Raw genomic sequence first — 15,006 nt, forward strand, 5'->3', positions numbered from 1 at the left:
GAAGATTATTTTCACTTAGGTAGGAGCTAAGACGGTTGTAGACTAAGCGTTCTAGAAGTTTCAAGGTGAATGGGAGCAGTGGGATGGGTCTTAACCACTTTAAGACCGGAAGTATTTGCCCACTTAATGACCAGGCCCTATTTTGCGATTCGGCACTGCGTTGTTTTAACGGACAATTGCGTGGTTGTACGATGCTGTACCCAAGTAAAATTGATGACCTTTTTTTCCCACAAATAGAGCTTTCTTTTCGTGGTATTTGATCACCTGTGCAATTTTTATTTTTTGCGCTATAAACAAAAAAACTATTTTGAAAAAAACCAATATTTTTCACATTCTGCTATATGACATTCTCAAAAAAAAAATTTAAAAATCAAAATTTTTTAACATTTTAGGCCAATTTGTATTCTGCTACATATTTTTGGTAAACAAAAATTGCAATAAGCGTGTTTTGATTGGTTTGCGCAAAAGTTATCGTGTCTACTAAATACAGGAAAGATTTATGTAATTTTTATTATTTTTTTTTTTACTAGTAATGGCCGCGATCTGCGATTTTTTGCGGGACTGCGACATTGCGGCAGACAGATCGAACCCCTAACTGACATTTTTGACACTTTTGGAGGTACCAGTTACATTACTACAGCAATCAGTGCTAAAATATGCACTGTTACTGTAATAATGACACTGGCAGGGAAGGGGTTAACCCTATGGGTGATCAATGGGTTAAATGTGAGCCTAGGGGAGTGTGGCTTGTGAAATGACCATAGAGACATGTGATCCTGAATAGAAGGATCACATGAGCTCTGTGATCATTTCAGGGAGAAGAGCGGTCAGCTGTGTTTACAACAGTCAACCGTCCTTCCCTCTCAGCGGGGAGCGATCGCGGGTGTCAGGCAGCAATTGGAGCCACCTGACACATGCATTGGCTTCCCCGCTGCCTAGCTTCCCATGCGCGACCGACGTACCCCTGCGTCAGTTTGCGCAGGAGAGCCACCCTGCCGCAGTATACTGTATATGCGGCGGTTGGTCTGAAAGTGGTTACGTTGTTCATGTTGGTGGTGTCCAGTGAGGGCTTTTTAAGTTTGGGAGTGATCTGCGCATGTTTTAGAGAGGAGGGGGAGGTGCCACTAGAGAAGGAGAGATTGAAGATGTGAGTGAGGGAGTGTAACGGACCGTTTCAGCAGACAAAGGGTTAAAATCCGTTTAGGCGACATGCCCCTTTCTGAGAGACAGGCACAGCTACTGCAGAACACCAAACTCCCGAACTGGATACAAAATAGCACTCCAACCTGGAACCTCACGAATAGCTGCTAGCAGACGAACAGGAAAAGCATACATCAGCTTACACTCCTAGCAATCAGTCTCCAACAGCATACAGTGAATCCCCCCAAGAACGAGACAAAGCTCCGAGTTGAGGGTAAAACAGGAACAACCTTTTATTGGAAGAACACAGCACACTTTTATACAGAATTTGGAACATCCTTCCCCCAACAACCACTTTCTCATTGGTCAATTGTAAAGTACCTGCAGTTCCCCTTCTGGTCCTCTTAAGCCATGCAAATGAGGAATTGAAAATGAGTCAGCAGTGATTGGTCAGATAGCTTGACCAGAAGGACTGCCATGCAAATCAGGACTTGAAAATGAGTCAACAGGGATTGGTCAGATAGCTTGACCAGAAGGACTGCCATGTGCATGGAGACAGAAGCCCCAGGGGGCAATCAATGTACACAATAGTCAGACACAGAACAATGGTTCCCTAACGAGCCCTCAATACACATTACTCTGAGTGTCAATACATCCCTTAGCAGACAACAGGTGAGGTTATTAGCACACCTGACAATAGGTGAATGGAAAACCACCTCGGACAAAAAGCAACATTTTCATAACTTCTAAAATATGCATCACAAATAAAACTATATTTCAAATAAAACTTACATTTTCAGAATCAGCATACTTCAAATGCAAACATAACCAAAAATCATAGAAATCCCTCCAGGGGTTAAAAAGTTAGACGGAAGTCCTTTTCTGACCGACCGCAGGCACATTTTCATGCCCAAAACAGTTCCATGGATTTGGGCTATGCGGTCGGTCTATTTCCCCATAGAGATGAATGGACTTCGAATGTCGAAGTACATTCGAATGGTCCAAATGTACGAACGGCCCAGTTTGTACAACTAACCATTGTCAATGGGGCCGCGTTCGTTTGAATTAAAATGGCCGCTGCCACATGTTCGTTAGTCGCATGGCGTTCACTTCGACTACTTCGGCACTTCAGCGGTCCGAAGTGCCAATACAAAACTGCAGGTCTTTTCCTTAAAGGGCCAGAAGCATAGAAATACAGGCCATATATGCCCAAATACAGTCTTAAAGGGGTAAAAGCCCCTAGGTCCATAGTCATATTGCAGAAGGCGAGCAACCAGGCTTCTCCAGTGCCCAGTGGCGAGATTGGTCTCGTCACAGGGAGCATAGGATAGAATAAGAGGGTGAACGTAGTAGTTGTGAGGGAAGAGGATCCAGGGGACAATTGGTTAGGTGGGCATCTGAAAAAGTTTTTATAACCTCTTCAGTAGTAGCCAGTTCAAAAGAGGAGAGTGTTGACTGTGCTGTCAGGCAAGGTATGTTGAGTGGGGAAGATGTGCGCACAGTGGAGGTGTCCTCAAGTATTGCTTCAATCTTGTCTTTGAAGTGATTGGTAATCTCTTGGGCAGTGAGTGAGTTAGTGGGTAGAGTGGGTGGGGGACGAAGCAGAGAGTTAAAGGTTGAGAAGAGCCGACGGGGACTGGATGACAAGGTATTAATGGGAGTGACAAAGTAGGCTTGTTTGGCAGCATGTAGGCAGGAATTGTATTTTAGGAAGGCAGATTTATATAGGGTGAAGTCCTGCAGGCATTTGGTTTTACGCCACAGTCTTTCAAGAGCACGGCAATGTATCTTGAGATTTCTACTGTTGTCAGTTTGGCAGGGTTGCAATGGTTGGGGCCTGATTCTGTATACAGTTAGAGGAGCAAGTGCGTCGAGTGATGATGAGAGTGAACTGTTGTAAACAGAGGTGGCCAGGTCAGAACAGAACAGGGGAGAGATTATGTCATATCAATAGCAGAATAGAGAAGAGAAGGATTAAAGTGATGAAGGTTCCGTTGTTTGCTGCTTGGAGGGATGGGTGATTGAAGGCAATGATACAGTGAAACTGATGAGGTTGTGATCAGAGAGAGGAAAGGGGTCGTTGGTGATGTTGCCAGGAGTGCAGAGATGGGAGAATACAAGGTTGAGGATATTACCATTGGAGTGAGTGGAAGTAGAAGTCCATTCGGATTAGGTCAAAAGATGAGGTTAAGTTGAGAAGTTCAATTTTAGCTGGGCTGATAACATTGATGGGGATGTTGAAGTCACCAAGAATGATAGTGGGTATTTCAGAGGAGAGAAAGTAGGGTAGCCAGGCAGCGAAGTCATCAAAAAAGCACAATACTGGTCCAGGAGGCCGAAATGAAGAGAGGGATAGAGAGGAAGGGATAGGAAGGACTTGATAGGTGCTTTGTGGGAATAGAAGGAATCTAACCCCACCTCCTTTCTGTCCATTGGGTCTGGGGGAGTGAGTCCAGTGAAGCCCACCATAGGAGAGGGCAGCAGGAAGATGAATCAAAATGTTGAAGCCAGGTTTTGGTTATGGCGAGTATGTTAAAGCTATGAAAAATAAAAATGTCATGCACAGATGTGAGCTTGTTACAGATGGAGCAAGCATTCCAAATGCGCATGAGATTAGGGGGCTGGCTTTAGGAAGCAGGGGGACAGAAATTAAACTGAGTGGATTGCGGCTGTTGCCAGAGGAGGAGGGGTGTCGAATATGTGGTTTGCAGTTAGAAAATGGAGGATCAGGATTTGCAAATGTCCCCTGAGGCTAGGAGAAGAAGGAGGGTGAGAAAGGTAAGATGGGAGTGGGATGTGTATGAGCGCACATGTCCAACTGCCCTGGTGTTTAGGTTAGGGTAGCTTGTGGGTTCAGCAATTGCAGGAGGTGATGGGTACAGTAGTAGGGAGAGGGTGATATATGTATGCTGTGGGGTAGAGAGGAGGGGTAAAGTAAGGATAATTTGAAGATAAAAAACACAGATGTGAGAAGGAAGAGTAGAAAGAGCATGTTTGAGGAAAGAAAGTGGGAATCTGGCTTCAAATAAATTAAACGTTGAATGCTCGTTTGCTTGCCGTCTCTCCAGAGTAGAGCAGAGTTCTTGTTGTATCTTCATACAGCTTTAGTTATCCTGCTGTAGTTAAACTGCGTTGGTGAAACTGTGCAACACTCATGACCGAGACAATCAAGAATGAGTCATGGTGTCTGCCAAGGCTTTTTCTCAGGGGGGAAATCGGGGGAACGCAGTTCCGGCACCTCCAGAACTAAATGTATGTAATAGCAGGTGCTGGGGTGTGCTGGATGCTGGCTGATGAGGGATCTATTGTTGCTGGAGAGATCTATTTTTGTGTAAGAAGGGGGGTCTATTGTTGCTGGGGTGGGTCTTATGCTGCTGGGGGTCAGTTGTTGCTGGGAGGGATTTACTGTTGAGGATGGGTTTTGTTGCTGGCTACTGAGAAACCTTTAGTTGTTGGAAGGGATCTATTTTTGCAGGGGGGGGGGGCTATTGTTGCTGGGAAGGTCTATTGTTACTGATAGGGATCTATTGTTGCTGGGGTGGATCTTATGTTGCAGGGGTGGATCTTATGTTGCAGGGGGTCAGTTGTTGCTGAGAGGGATGTACTGTTGAGGGTGGGGTCTTTGTTGCTGGCTGCTGGAGGGTCTATTGATGCTGGGGTGGATCTATTGTCATTGGAGTGTCCATTGTTGCTAGATCTATTTTACTGTCTTTCTTGTTATCATTAACAAATTTCATACGAAATACTTAGCACCACAAAATAATACTTTGGTCTCTACTCTCTAAAAGGGGCCGTATTGGGAGGTGGGTAAGGGGTGGAACCAAGGACGGTGCTTGGAGGTGGGTAAGGGGAGGAGTCAAAGGGTGACTCGAAAGGGAGGAGTTCCTGAACCTATTATCTGAGAAAAAAAGCCCTGGTGTCTGCACCTCCTCATAGGCTGCTTTAAATTTATAAGGAGATTGAGTAGGCAAGCATTTGTCAATTGATCAATATAGGATCTGATTTAAGACACATGAATATGGGAGGGGAGATGGACAATACCAGACCAGCCACAGACACAGGCAAGGGTCGTAAAAGGTAATTTAGTCTCTTGATCTCTCAAGCAAAATGCAGTTGGGAATCAATCACCAGTTATGTTGCTAATGCTGTGCATTTGTTATAGAGGTAGAAAATATTAAATATAAAAGTTTTAAAGATATGGCAGCAGAAGACATTTACCAAAAAATAAAGAGCAGAGTCATAGTCAGGCAAAGCAGGGTGTACATATGGATAGCAGAAGACATTTACCAAAAAATAAAGAGCAGTGTCATAGTCAGGCAGAACAGGGTATACACAAGGATAGCAGAAGACATTTACCTGTAAAAAAGATGATCAGAGTTGATAGCTGCGGAGGCGAACACTTGTGGCCAAGACACTCAAGAATGAGACATGGTGTCTGCGCCTTCAGACTTACCAGATAATTAGACCTCATTGTGCATAAATAGAGGTCAAAATGAGCTTCTGGCAAGTCACAAATGTATAGAGATCCACAGTGTCTTCTGGATGTTTGATGGAGAGACCAGAATATGTGCCACGGGATACCAGTTATAGCGTTGATGCATGCAATAAAAATCTAGTGCCAACCTGTCCAACTATTAATTTAAAGCACTGTACATGTTCAAATGTTTTTGTTGTTTTACCTAGGTATAAGTGTAGATCTATTCACTGTGTCGTTTGTTTGCCTTACCTTGTAATAATGGGCTCACAGGATGTGGCTGCAGTTTGTAGTTTCATGGCTGATTGATTCCTCTATGTCTACATTTCATTTACCCAGCTTGTCCCTTTTCAATAAAAGGACAGACAGCTTCTCACTTTGGGTCATGCAGCATCCAGCCAATGTCTTACCATTTCCTCTGTGTGCAATAGTGATAAAAACACATTCTTCCAGCACCACAATTTCTCTGTGAATGTTCCACTTTTTTGTGTGTCTGTGTCAGATCTAATTACTGTTTAGCTCTCACCTGCACCAGCACTAGACTGAGAGACCCAAGGATTGTAGAATATACAGTATAGTTTCTTCATAGGAAGTGTTAAGTCTCACACTGTCTATAAACAGAGGTCATGCATTTGTAGCACCCTCATAGCTAGATTGTTGGACTGGAAGCTGGGCTATTTTGCTGGAGTTTGTATCCCTGGACTGATCTTTACCAGGATCTGAGTAGAGACAAACCCCTGTGAGCAGTGTCTGATGGTCCTAAAGGATGGTTATACAATTTTAGCCTATTTATGCTAAACTTGTCAAGCAATACCCCTGGTTCCTAGCTGGGAGAGGATTCTGTATTGCTGCCACTTAGAGATAGAGAATGCTAGGATTGGGGATTTGGCGGAATTTGTGTTGGGAGGGGGATGGGCAAAGAGGATTTGTGCTAGGAGTGGGGATTTGGGGGGTTTGTGCTAGAAAAGGTAATATGGTGTGGGGGGGGGGGGAATTTGTGCTGAGATCAAATTTTTTTTTTGGGGGGGGGGGGTAGGGGACTTGTGCTAGTAGGAATGATTAAGGGCTATTTGTGCTAGGATGGGAAAAAGGGGAAATTGGGGGTAGTTTTTTGTTTTGGGGGAGGGGGGATTTGTGCTGGGAACATATGGTAAGAGAGAGAATTTATTTGAGTTGGGGGGGATGGGGGGTAGATTTGTGAAAGAAGCGGGGATTTAAGTAGGGGGCAGATTTGTACTGGAAGGAAGGGGGGATTTATGCTTAGAGGTTAAGCATGTAGATTGGAGCTTGCTTTTTTTTTTGAAGGGGGGGATTTTTGCTGACACAATCATACATCTTGGGGAGGGGAGGGGGGGGGGTACGCTTTGGCACGTTCGCCCTGGGCTCTAGATTACCTTGTGTCCTGGCACAGGGAATGTGATTTACCCTACTATGTGTTGCATTACAAATATAGGAGTGATGAAAACACATCTCTTCCAGCACCACAATTTCTCTGTGAATGTTAGGATGGGAAAGAGGGGGAATTGGGGGGGGGGGGTTGTGCTGGGAGGGGGGATTTGGAGTGGGTCGAAGGAACTGTGCTTGGAGGGAAAATTTGAGGGGTAGAGGATTTGTGATAGGAGGGGGAAGTTTTATGTTTTGGGGGGGGAATTGTGCTGGGGCCATATGGGGAGAGAGAGGATTTGAGTTGGGGGGATAGGGTAGATTTGTGAAAGAAGCGGGCATTTAAGCAGGGGGCAGATTTGTACTGGGAGGAAGGGGGGATTTATGCTTAGAGGTTAAGCATGCAGTGCTCGCTTTTTTTTAGGGTGGGGATTTTTGTTGACACAATCATACATCTTGGAGGGGGGGGGGGGGGCACACTTTGGCACGTTTGCTCTAGGCTAGATGACCTTGTCCTGGCACAGGGAATGGTATTTACCCTACTATAGGCTGTATGAACAGGTCAACAAATTATACCATAAAACAATATGATCAAAGCACATCTTATGCAGGTGAAAATACACAAGGTGGAGGTAGAAAGGTTTATAATGCATTACAATCCATGCAACGTGCGAGTCACACAATGACTGCGCTTATCGCACAAGATACAAATGAGAATGATGCCAAACCCGTAAGCATTTTGCCCTCTAGGACTTTGTCAGGAGGCGACAACAATCTGTTTTGTATCTCGTGGGATAAGCACAGTTATTGTCGATCAGATTCTTAGGCTACTAGTGGTCCATCCATCACTAATTGAAGGCCCACGGTCACCCGTCTGAGATGGAAAGAAGTTATAAACATTTTTAGAGATGTTGGCCTAATGCCCAGACCCAAACAAAACTGTCAATTGTGCACGTGGGCTGACTGAAGGAGCAAGGATAATATTTATGTCTTCAATTTATCATGTGCTAGATGCAGTTTATGCTCTGCATATCTGCGTCTACCTCCAGGCTGTAATCACTTTCCTCCCTGATGGTTCTGTAGGAACTCTCCTTGATGCATATGAAACAGATGCAATTGAGACAGCAACTGGATACAGTTTGGAAGGGTTAGAACCTCTGCCAGTTTTTTTTTACTGCTATTTAAGTCTCCATGTGCTTCTACTACCTGTCAAAGGGACAGGAAAGATATAAAAAATTGGAAGAAGTTGTATCCATTTACAACTATATATCATATTAATATTTTATAATCTAGGCTCAAAAGTGCTTTCTGCGCATTGCAGCAAATTAGGCCTCATTCACACAGGTGTACTGAGCTGAGGGTGGGTCATGTTTGCAAGCACGGGGATGCACGGGTGTTCTGTGGATCCATATGCAGGCAGTCCCACTCATGTCAACTGGGATACAGCGGCTGCACAGACACAGCCCCTGCATCCAGTTTGAAAGGCATGCTGGTGCATGGCTGCAAATAAAGACAGTGTGCGTTCGGGGGTCGTGCACCTGCATTCGTGCAGCTGTCAAATTGGGAGCAATGGCTGTGTCCAATTGACGTGAATGGGACTGGACTACTTGATAAGCAAGCTCAAAGTGCTGCCTTCCCCTCAGGGCCGGGACAAGGGGTAAGCAGGAGGGACGGTTGCCCTGGGCGCAAGGGTTTATTTCAGGGATGGGGGGGCTGCCTTGACCCTAACCCTAAGGGAAGGGGGGGCGCAGTATGGCATTTTTGCCCTGGGCGCTGGATGATCTTGTCCCAGCACTGCTTCCCCTGCATTAGGCTGCAGGGAAGGGCCCATGCTCTTTGTATGAAAGCACTGGTCTCTGCAGTGGCCCTTCCTTCACTCCACCCTGCTGTAAGTCAGAGCTAGAACCCTCCAATTTCACTTCAAGGCAGGAAGCCTGATCCTTTTTTGCAAAGCCAACGTCAGAAGGGGCGATGCCACCAGGTGACATAGCCAGGTGGCCCCACCCCTTGCCCATATAAGAAATGTCAAAGCGCGGATAAGGCGGGAGGCCTCCCAAGAGGCGAGAGCGTTTTTAACTTTTTCTATTTTTTGTGTCGACGAGCGGCGTGTTTGACGATAGATTTACATCGAGGGACACTATTTTTTTTAAAAAGGATTTGTCAAAACTGTCTTGTGTGGTTATTACTTTTGTACACTTTATTGGTGAATGGGTATAGGGTACTATGTACCCTATACCCATTTACATAGGGGGGCCAGGATCTGGGGCCCCCCTTGTTAAGGGGGACATCCAGATTCTGATAAGCCCCCCACCCACAGACCCCAACAACCACAGTCCAGGGTTGTCGGGAAGAGTCCCTTTTCCCTATCAACATAGATACAAGGTGCTTTGGCTTTGGGTTGGGGTGGCAGAGCCCTCCTGCCCCAAAGCACCCACCCCCCATGTTGAGGGCATGTGGCCTGGTATGATTCAGGAGCGAGCACCCCCCACTTCCCCCTTTATTGCCATGCCAGGCTGCATGCCAGGATAAGGGATTGGTATGGATTTTGGGGGGGGGGGGACCCCGCGCCGTTTATTTTGAAATTTTGGCATTGGGTTCCCTCCAAATCCATACCAGACCCGAAGAAGAGACCCCACGCCGTTTTTTTGTTTATTTTTTAAAATTTTACCGGCAGTGAAACCCATTGACAGCTGATGACTATTCGGTTGTTAAGGAAGCCACGGCCGGCAATCAGCTTACCCTGCACCCTGATTGGGGAAAGCTTTGCTCAGTCAGGGCGCACAATGCACTGTGCAGTGCTCAGTGTATTGCAGGGTGCTTGTCGGGGTGAACACCCTGCAAATTCAGGTGTTCGGTGAATAGCCGAACAGGCAAATGTTCGGCCTGAACTCATGCTCGGGCCGAACCGTTCACCCATCCCTACTAAACACATACTGTTTAGTTTACCTTGTCCCTTCTATTTCTGTAAGTGGATGATGGCACTGTAAGTTTTTTAATAAAAATAATATCTAAGTACCTTTTTCCTAATTAATATACAGCTGTCACATAACCCAGCTCTTTCCCAGCCTATTTGCAGGGAAACAGCGGCAGGAGGAGCTTCTAGTCCTCTGCTGCTGGTCACAGGTTCAAAATATGAAAAAAAAAAAAGAAAGTGGGGAGTGAAGCCTCTATTATTTTACATACATTACAATATTTTAATATCCCGCCCCCACTGTGTTTAACTGGTTATTGGGCATGCAGAAGGGGAGAGGGAGTGGGCTGTCATTTACCACTGTGTATACGCCCACATGTGTGACTCTATAGTCACATGGGCTGCTCAGATGTGATAGGGAGGAAATGTTCAGCATAGAAACTCCCTGAAAACTGAGCATGTGCCGGGCTGCCAACACTGCTCTGCAAAATCCCCTAGCTGAATTGGCGACATGAATTGAAGGTGGAGATAGAGAGCAGCAGGATCAACCAGGATTTTGTTTTGCAGAATATGTAAGTATGAACAGCATATAATACACCAAACATTGATAGTTTTTTTATGATGTGGGTTTAGTGACACTTTAATGCAGGGACAGAGCACTCTGGACTTGCTCTGGTGATAAATGGATATCTTACAAATGTAATGGTGTTAAAATATACCTTTACGCAGCACACTGAATTTGTTTGGCACAATTATTTGAAAATGTATTGACCACTTTACCACCGGAGGATTTTGCTGTCTTCCGTCCAGGCCACTTTTTGCGATTCGGCGCTGTGCGACTTTAACTGACAATTGCGCGGTCGTGCGATGCCGTACCCAAACGAAATTTACGTCCTTTTTTTCCCACAAACAGAGCTTTCTTTTGGTGGTATTTGATCACCTGTGCAATTTTTACTTTTTGCGCTATAAACAAAAAAAGAGCGTTTATTTTGAAAAAAATAACAATATTTTTCACATTTTTTTATATGAAATTCCCCCCAAAAAAATGTAAAAATCTAATTTTTTTTAAATTTTTGGCCAATTTGTTTTATGCTACCTATGTTTAGTAAAAAAAATCGCAATAAGCGTATTTTGATTGGTTTGCGCAAAAGTTATTGCGTTTACTAACTAAGGGAAAGATTTCTGTCATTTTTGGTGTTTTTTTTTTAACGCGTAATGGCGGTGATCTGCGATTTTTTTTGCGGTAATGCGACATTGCGGCGGACAGATCGGACCCTTGACTGACATTTTTGACACTTTTGGGGGTACCAGTGACATTTCTACAGTAATCAGTGCTATATATATGCACTGTTACTGTAAAAATGACACTGGCAGGGAAGGGGTTAATTTTATTGGAGAGGGAGGGGTTAATGTATGCCTGGTGCTTACTGACGTGTGGGGGGGGAGGTGACTGTGTGACAGAAGGACAGATCGGATGTCCAGCTATGCTGAACACTCCGATCTGTCAGTCCCTGTCACTATGGAGATCCGCCCGCTGTGTTTACACCAGACTCGATCCCCGACGATCGGGGCAGAGCAGCGGGAGCGAGCCTCCGGCGGCGCGCGAGCGCCGCCCACAAGGGGCGGAGTCCAGCGACGTAGGTCTACGTCGCTGGACGGGATCGCGGCACTTTGCCGCAGTAGCCTCCATGTGAGCGGGGCTAAAGTGGTTAAACTTTAAATGTATTTGGTGTTTTCTGTCATTTCAGAAAGTGGAAAAAATACATGAGAAATACACAGCACGTTTCAGAGACAGAAGAGTACCATATGGTGAGTTGTAACAATCTACCTCTACATATGGAAGTCATTCTGCGTTTCCTTAGATCACCACTTCTTTTTCCCTCTCCCTTCTGCTTACCTCCCATTTCAATTTCCCCTTCTCACTTGTTCACCTTTCTTTTATCTTACTCATTCTCATCTATATCTCCATCACTGTTCTATCACCGAAGTACTACTTGTCTCGTATTCTCTAATGGCTGTAAAAAAAGAGGGCTGCAGGTACAACTTATGTAGGAAGATTTAAGATTTGTTTCATCTCTGTCTAGGCCAGTCACTTTATATGTAAGGGTTTACAACTACTTTAAATATATCACAATGACAATAATCATAATCTCCTTTCTGCAGGTACCTGCCACATTGACCAGCATAGTGAAGATTGATCTCCTGATGACAGCCCAACTTTATGATAACCCCATTGGTATCATCCTGTATGCTTTCCAGAATGGCCAAACATTGGAAAAGCTTTCCAACAACCCCTACGGACCCCTTCAACAGATTGTCTGATGCAGTGAATTGGATATATGGGGAGCTGTACATCTAGAGATAGATGTGACATTACTATTCTTTAGTCAGGATATTTTTTAATGATGCAATTCTATTACAAGCTGTGTCTGTAAAATGAGTTGCCATGGAGGGGTATCTTCGTAGGTTAGCAACAAGTACCCAGGCAGGTGGTCCTGTGTATCTGTTGATGGCTGGAAATATGATAAAACTAAGGAGGGGGGGGGGGGGGTGATATATTTTTAAAGCTACCTTGTTACCAAGGAAGTAAAGAAGAAATTCCTTCTCGAGTGCCTTTTTAGGAACTATTTTTAGCATTGTACTTTCTAAAATCTGCTCCTGGTATTAAGTTATGAAAAAGTTACATGATAATTTGAGCTTCTCCAATAAATCCTTTGCTATACCATTAGAGTCCTGGTGTGGTGTCCAGACAGCTGTTTGTGCCAACAAGGTCCGCTCTGCATCCAGCAATACGAGTACGATACTTCTCGCATCCTTTTCTAAGGAATTAATCCCCAAATCAGGGAGGTGCATCGTGGGCACCTGAAACAGATGGGCTGCACTCTCCAGTCTCTCTGCCCAATATGCCAGGGGAATGTCTGTGCCATTAATCTTTAGGATCAATGCCAACACTGCCCCCAAGGGTACCATTGCAACAATCCAGTTGACGTCTTGCGTAGAGGATGGATTTTCCATATGCTGCTGACCATGCATGTAGGAGGCTCCTAAGTGGTATGCCCAAACTTTTGGAAAAACCATTAAATCGAGGAACATTGGCACTGGTTTATGTTGTAGAAATTAACAAGGCAAAATAGACAATCAACTAGGCACAACCGACCACTATAGGACTGGTACCACATATGCTATGAAGTATACAGTTTCTTGGTACACATAATAATGTCTGGTAAGGAGACTACAACAATGTCAGAGGAGTGCTCTGTTTAGGGGTGGTGGTAATGCTGGATAACCTGTGTGCCCCTAGGTCTCTGCTGTATAGGATGGCTGGAGGCAGTCGGTTCAGACATGGTTTAGTGGAGACACCCTTTAAAGGAAACCTACATGTCCCTGCTTCTCTAGAACCACTCCCTACTTCCACTATATTACAAAAATTATTGGGACGCCTGCCTTTACACACACATGAACTTTAATGGCATCCCAGTCTTAGTTCGTAGAGTTTAAAATTGAGTTGGCCCACCCTTTACAACTACACCAGCATCAACTCTTCTGGGAAGGCTGTCCACAAGGTTTAGGAGTGTGTCTATGGGAATGTTTGACCATTCTTCCAGAAGCACATTTGTGAGGTCAGACACTGATGTTGGAGAGAACACCTGGCTTGCAGTCTCCGCTCTAATTCATCCCAAAGGTGTTCTATTGGGTTGAGGTCAGGACTCTGTGCAGGCCAGTCAAGTTCCTCCACCCCAAACTCGCTCATCCATGTCCTTATAGACCTTGGTTTGTTCACTGGTTCAAATCATTTGGTGGAGGGGAGATTATGGTGTGGGGTTTTTTTTCAGGGGTTGGGCTTGGCCTCTTAGTTCCAGTGAAGAGAACTCTAAAGGGGTCAGCAAACCAAGACATTTTGGACAATTTTCATGCTCCCAACTTTGTGAGCCCTACGGACTAAGACTGGGATGTCAATAAAGTTCATGTGTGTGTAAAGGCAGGTGTCCCAATACTTTTGACAATGTAGTGTATGTTTGTATTCTCTTCCTCTGTCTCAAAAGTAAAACATCACCAACCCCACCACCCCCTTCAAAAACAGTAGTTAAAAAATAAAATTCTAAAAAAAAAAAAAGAAAAAAATGAAGGGCTCGTTCACATGTGCTTTGCTCTCTGAAGAGCAGTCAGCATTTGAATCGCTCATTAGAGAGCAATTGACAGGGGTGCGGGCCCTTTCAGGTAAGCTGTACAGGGCCCCATGATTTCTAACAGCAGCCCCGTTCACGCTAGAAGCAGTCCAGTACATTTTTATTCTGCATCAAAAATGCATGGACAGTGTTTAATGTTTTAAGTGTTCCAGTGCAGCAAATAAAAGAACATCTGGATTTATTTCTGTATGGAACGCATGTGGTGCGAGGCAAACACATAAAAAACGCACCGGAACACAGGTATCCTTAACCTCCCTGGCGGTATGATTCTTTCGGATTTTAGGTGCTGAAAGCGCTACCATTATTTTGCATGTAATTCTTAAGAATGAGCAGCCCAAACCAACTATTTACATATGATTTTTCTTTTTACTGTGCGTTCTTCTTTATAACATCTCGGGTATGATAAAGTTTGAAACACAAAATCATAAATTATAATATAATAAAAAACTATAAATAAGTTAAAGTATGTATGTGTATATATATATATTTGTATATATGTATGTATATGTGTGTATATATGTATGTGTATATATATATATATATATATATATATATACGTGACGTTCGCAGGGGGGTGGAACCGGCGGCAAATTCAAATGTAAAACACACCAAACACACTGATACCATTCAAATTTTAAAAAAAATCACATTAGTTTCCCCCTCAGTGCCCTTTCCTGCAGTTTTACTGTACTTTTTATGTATATATATATATATATATATATATACATAAAAAGTACAGTAAAACTGCAGGAAAGGGCACTGAGGGGGAAACTAATGTGATTTTTTTTAAAATTTGAATGGTATCAGTGTGTTTGGTGTGTTTTACATTTGAATTTGCCGCCGGTTCCACCCCCCTGCGAACGTCACGTCGCAGGAGACGGAAGCCGGGGCACGGAGAGGATCGGAAGGAA

At 44.3% G+C, this 15,006-nt stretch overlaps 1 protein-coding gene across 1 annotated transcript in view; it reads left to right on the plus strand.

Annotated features, from left to right (window-relative positions):
- Positions 1-12,470, plus strand: part of LOC309558890 (uncharacterized protein) — a 72,425-nt gene extending 59,955 nt beyond the window's left edge. The window contains exons 9-10 of the mRNA XM_082261985.1: positions 11,657-11,717; positions 12,072-12,470. Of these exons, the coding sequence (XP_082118111.1) occupies positions 11,657-11,676 (20 nt within the window). The 3' untranslated portion in view covers positions 11,677-11,717; positions 12,072-12,470. The remainder of the gene's footprint in view (positions 1-11,656; positions 11,718-12,071) is intronic.
- Positions 12,471-15,006: the final 2,536 nt, after the last annotated feature.

The sequence above is a fragment of the Pelophylax lessonae genome (assembly GCF_965119305.1).
Source record: "Pelophylax lessonae genome assembly, chromosome: 6".
Classification (NCBI taxonomy): domain Eukaryota; kingdom Metazoa; phylum Chordata; class Amphibia; order Anura; family Ranidae; genus Pelophylax; species Pelophylax lessonae.